Source organism: Denticeps clupeoides, chromosome 8, assembly GCF_900700375.1.
Source record: "Denticeps clupeoides chromosome 8, fDenClu1.1, whole genome shotgun sequence".
Lineage (NCBI taxonomy): Eukaryota > Metazoa > Chordata > Actinopteri > Clupeiformes > Denticipitidae > Denticeps > Denticeps clupeoides.
In genome coordinates, this window is record NC_041714.1 from 3219004 (window position 1) to 3225003 (window position 6000).

At 41.4% G+C, this 6000-nt stretch overlaps 1 protein-coding gene across 1 annotated transcript in view; it reads right to left on the minus strand.

Moving 5' to 3' along the window:
• The window catches only part of lmbrd1 (LMBR1 domain containing 1), a 71027-nt gene extending 65360 nt beyond the window's left edge, over positions 1–5667 (minus strand). Inside the window, exons 1-2 of the mRNA XM_028989271.1 lie at positions 5560–5667; positions 3208–3384 (exon numbers count right to left, since the gene is read on the minus strand). Of these exons, the coding sequence (XP_028845104.1) occupies positions 3208–3384; positions 5560–5619 (237 nt within the window). The 5' untranslated portion in view covers positions 5620–5667. The remainder of the gene's footprint in view (positions 1–3207; positions 3385–5559) is intronic.
• Between the last annotated feature and the right edge of the window lie 333 nt (positions 5668–6000).

The following is a 6000-nucleotide window of genomic DNA, read 5'->3' on the forward strand; positions in this document are numbered from 1 at the left end:
AAAGAGACTTCGGATGGTGTTCGGGAGGTCCCCAGGGTCTGCTAGGCCCTTACACTTTCGGAATGTCCCCAGGGTCCACAGAGATCTGCAAGGAGCTCCGTTGGGGATCTCATTTGTGTGTCTTGTTGCTTTGTGTGATAGACCCCTTTGTTGTTGATAGACCCCTGTGTTAGCCTGTTAGCTTTATGTACCATTTTTGTGGTTGAGATATCCATCCCTTCCTTTAGGCTGTTTTGATGTTGGTTAGCTGTGCTGAGTCCACTATTGTACCTGTTAGTTCACTGGAAATAAAATCACTGTTTGGTTGTGTGTGTAACAGTGGATGTCCTCCTCTCCATACCCTTGTAGGGTTTCTTAGACCCTAACCCTTACCATGTTGAACCAGTCTCTTAACTTGGTTGACCAGATGAAGAATTGTCAGTCTTGCAACAGTGGATCAGTTTCCCGCCTGCTCGCGAATTACCGCTAGCAACTAACACATGCTGCTGGAATTACTGGTAGCACCCACCCAACTGGCCACCGGTCATGGAATTTTCACTAGACAAGGTTTCACATGCTCAAATCTTGTCACCAAACCTTAACCATTGTTCACTCAGACAGTTCCTGTTACCTGTAGATGTTGTCAACTTGACAAGACGTAGGGAAAAGTAGTGATATTAGAACACACAATGCACACTAAACTAATGTGAGAAGATTTGTTTTCTGTTCTAAGCCAGTACTGATCAACATACTATCCCTCCTGTGACCATCATATGTATGCGTATTCAGCAGGGGTGTTGAAAATAATATCATAATCGATGCATTACGATGTAGATGTGGTCAATGCAGTGCAGAATATAATTGATCTTATCATAATGACAATGTCAGCCAGCCACTGTAGTGACTGTGGTTGCCTGATCTGAGTTGGGAGTTTGGCCTCGTCCACACAGAAGTTTGAAATGAACACCCTCACTGACACCACGAACGACCTCATTGACTCTGACCTCATTGATGTATTATTTGAAGTAATATAATTGCTGCTACCACAAGACATCTTGTGTGACTGTGGTTAGCAGAAATAGCAACAATATATAAAGGTATTCTCACTGCGAATGAGACTGGGCAGAAGTGGCCTTGCGGGTAAGGAAATGAACCAAGGTGCCACTGTGGTGCCATTAAACAAAGTACCGTCCCCACACACTGCTCTCCAGGTGCCTGTCATGGCTGCCCACTGCTCACTCAGGGTGATGGTTAAAAGCAGAGGGCAAATTTCACTGCGGGCACTGTGTGCTGTGCTGCTGTGTATCACAAGTGACAATCTCTTCACTTGTATTGTATTGACTTGTAAGAGCCCTGCTTATTTACAGCTAAAAAATAACTACATAAGGTATGAACCTCTGTTACACAAAACATGATCAAGGAAAGGACTCAAAGGATACAACAGTACAGAGGCTCCACAAGGAGTGGTATTTTAGTGACAGCTAGTTGCCCCCCCCCCCCCAGTCTAGAAATTTTTTTAAGCCTCTGTGACAGTGATTCAATCAAAAACGTGACCTGACACTTTGATGACTCGCAGGTTCTCAAAGGAGGTCCAAATGCTAGAGAGAATTGCTCTCCACCTTGCTGCAGTAAATCTCTCTTGCTGATGCCAACCAGCTGATGAACTCAATCCAAGCACAGCACAATCACAATCTCCCATTATTTCCAAAGATCGCAGGTTCACTTGATATTTCAATGCTACTAAACTGTTCACTAATCAACTTTATTAGCCTATGCAGCACAGTGCTGACCAGATTTACCAGGAAGATATACAGTATGTTGCCCAGTGGTTATGTCAATGAAATACGTTGACTTGTGCCTTTAAAATAAGGTCATGAAATTGCCGTGCCATGCAGAACTGTCTACAGCCATCTCTAACTCAGCAATGAAGAAGACCAAATATTTAATGTCATTATTGAAGTGGGAACATTTTAATCAAGATTGTGCACCATTCTGGGGAGTGTGTGAAATGTCTTAAATATCTGTGTCAGAGGAAGTTGCATGAAATAGTAGGAGATGATTGAACCCCAACTGGTCTGATCTAAATGGGCTAATTCCTTGCTTCTCAGACTGTGGTACATGTTTAAGTCTCAGAACTTATGGTACTCTGGCTTCTGCAAGAGTACCAGAAAGAGCTTCTGTGGATGGAGCCAGAATAATGCCATATATATTTACTTCTATGAGTACTTTTCAATTTACACTCGTAAAAAGAAGACACACTGACTCACACTGAAAACCAATAGCAGTCGCAAAATACTGAACAGAAATATATACCCATAAACCTGAAAGTAAGGTAACCAATAGTAATAATAACCAATTCTGGTTAAACAAAAGCACCAGAGCACAACATTATAGCAAGATGATGAGTAGTCAGAACGGGTCGGTGAGTTCTGTATTAATTTTAACTAGAGTAGTCTTCAGCAGCAGAATTGATTGTTACCTTACCTGCAGCTTTTTAAGTGGCTAGATAATTCATTAATGTGATTGTGGATATGCAAACAAATATTTTTCTGTCAGCATTAGGCAAGTTAGTGCAGGTTGGTATTTGCACTACAGGTTTTGAATTTGAAAATCATTCTATCTTTGTAAAAGAAAAATATTATAGAAATACAGATGCCTTAACTCATATTTCTGTTCAGTATTTTGTGAATACAAATTGTGAGCAATTTTCCATGTGAGCAATCTTCTTTTTATGGGTGTAAATTGAAAACTACACATACAAACTGAATAAATGACATACCCAGGATGAGAAAGTAGTAGTTACACAACCTCAGCATCCTTACACGACTCAAGGATTCTAAAATGCCAAAGGGCAACACCTTTGAATTCGCTGCATTCCTGAACTCATGTAAGTTATAATGCGGTCAGCCTTAATATTGCATTCATCCTCTAGTGTGCTTAAATGTCCAAGAATTAATGCACACCACTTCCTGTGTTGTCTTGTTATTCACCTTCAGTGACTCCAGTGCATCAGCACCTTGTTTTCAAGACATAACAGTGCTACAGTTTTTAAAAATATATGTAAAGTGGTAAATGCATGTGAAAGGGAAATAGGAGGAAACTCACTGACTCATTCAGACCAAAACAAGGTGCCAAAACACTCTCAAAATGACATGAATATGCTTCAATATTCTGGAAATGTGTGTAGATTTCTTAATTGAATATTTGGGACCAGTCAGAGGTACATACCTTGTAAGTGCCATTTGGGTATTTCATGAAGGACACAAGGAAGATATCCACTGGTAAGAGCGCAGATGTTATAAGTGCAACGGCCAGGGCACATATTGCGGTTATTGTAGAGATGACTTCGCTGTCCTGGTGACTCTGATATTTTCGAATATAGACCCAACAGAAAGCCAAGATTACCTAAATACAGAGAAAAAAATATATAACTTACAATAATATGCACAATTATTGGTCACAAAAATAAGAACAAGTCAATGCAAAGTCAATTACAATTGCACCTGTCATGGGAGTTAATGAAGGCTAGTCAACAGGCATCTACGGAGCAGCAGGTCTTATGTTCCAGGTATTCAGTGGTTAAAAAAAAAAAAAAAAGAACAAGCAGTGAATTGTCATGGAGGGGGGTGTCAGCGATACACGTGGGAAGGCTGGCCAGACTGCTCTGATCCCACAGAAGCGCTTTCTGTTATTGATGACAGAAAAGTGTCACATGAGGTTGCAGAACCAGTCAGAGTGACCATGCTGACATCCCCTGCAATACCTGCAATGGGCATGTATTAGACTGCATCAGAAATTGACGATGGAGCAGCGGAAGAAGGTGTTCTGGTCTGATGAATAACATGTAACACTCTGGAGAAAAAAGCAATGATCTGCACCTAAAAGATACCTCAAGAAATCCAAAAGGTGTCCAGATACCCCTGGATGATACCCCACTCAGATCAAGAATTGTGTGGGATGTGCTGTCTAATCTATGGAGGCTCACCATAGAAGTAACAGGACTTAATTTTTTTTATAGCATTTATCAGACGCCCTTATCCAGAGCGACTTACAATCAGTATTACAGGGACAGTCTCCCTGGAGCAATTTAGGGTTAAGTGTCTTGCTCAGGGACACAATGGTAGTAAGTGGGATTCGAACCCGGGTCTTCTGGTTCATAGGCGAGTGTGTTACCCACTAGGCTACTACCACCCACTTAATTCAAACTCAGATCCTGGAGGGCTGAGCCCTACACATATTTTGCCTTCAAAGAATAGAGGATAAGAATATAGGTGCTGATGCTTTGGTTCTAGATACCACCTACTTTTGTTTGGTAATATTGTACAATTATTACATACATTTTATACATCAGATTACATCAGCACATAAAGCAGACTATACCCGGTCGGTCTATGATGAAGTTAAAGGTTACAGTTAAGCATAATAGTCACACTAAATTAGCAAGATAACAAGCTCTGGTTGGTTTTCTTATCTTTGTAAGGAGGATTAAGTTAAATCGTTCCTCGAAATATATAACTGGCATAATTAAGCTAACCTTCACTCAATAAATGCAACAAAGACACAAGGTGGGTAAAGCTGCTTTTGATAAGGTATTGACTACTCAAAAAAAGAAGTAATGCAGAAAAAGGCAGCAAAGCTCAGAACCCAAATGTCAGCACACACTGCAAGGACACTGTTAAAACCAGATCCTTGTGATCAAGGGCGGCCTTTTTCAGACAGGATCAATTAAAGGCCTTCTTTATTAAGCCTCTGGTGGCATGGTGCCAATGAGAAGACTGCATAAATAAACAAGATAAGGATTTGCTCGCTGCAAGCCAGTAGCTTAATGTGAAGAGATGTTAAAACAAGACACTGTTTATTATAAAATGTCATCTCAAATGGCACTTGCATTGGAATGGTGCACTAGATGAAGTGTCTTAACCCAGAGATGTTCTCAAGTGTTCGAAATTGATGGTTAGAATTAGAAGGGATTCCAAGGGGATACAATCTTTAAATTATACCACACATTACCCTTCCAAATGAGCCAGCTAATTATCCAGGTAACATCACACTGCATTTAACACATAATGTGTGTGTGTGTGTGTGTGTGTCCACGTGACAAGCACAAACCCATAACATGACAGACTAAAATCTTGTATTTATCAGTGACAGCCACGTGAAAAAAAAAGCACCCGTGGCAAACGACATCCCAATGGTCTCGTGTGCTCGTGGAACCTGGGTGACATCAACGTGATGCGCCTAGTGGTTACACAAGCTCCTGTTTCAACAAGGCTGTAGTGATTTACTCGGCGTCGGGGCTGTCCCCACGTACAAAGCTCTGCGAGACGAGACAGAGTTCTAAAGTGACAGTGCCCAATGGAAACAAAAAGATAAAAGAACAAGTGCTGTCAGCATAGTGGTGATTCAGCGACAAAGCGTGCGTTACGAAAACTAATCACCTGGTGACCTAGCTTAGCAAGGCTAAAAACTTTGTTCGAGAGCGGGACATCGGGTCCACGCTGCTGTTCTCTTTAACCGCGGCATACCATGACTTGGTGAAAGACAGGCGTGTGATAAAACGTAACGTTAAAGGCGTCTTACCAGAAGTACAAGGGCAAAAATGGACCACCCGAGAACTGACTCGGTTAGCAGAGGCGCCATCTTCAGCGTACTTCCTGCAACAAACCCGAGACGGACCACGTGGTCGGCTTTACAGCAATCAGATTGAGGGGGCGTGGCCTCCGCCGGCTGATCCGGGCCAACGTGTTCTAGGCAGATGTGTTAACAGAATAAGAAAGGGACATTTATAAGACATTTCACACAACAACCAGATACGCAGTGCCTACACTCTACTGGTTTTAAAGAACACATTTTGGGCAATCAAGGTTTCTGTCGTTTATTAAAATTGACATTGATGGACAATTCACAACGATTCAATAAGATCAGCATTTAGACCTTCAATAGAAAAATATTTGGGCTTAATCTTCCATAAACCTTGATATTCATTTGCAACTAAGGAGTCTATTAATTGTTACATTAACT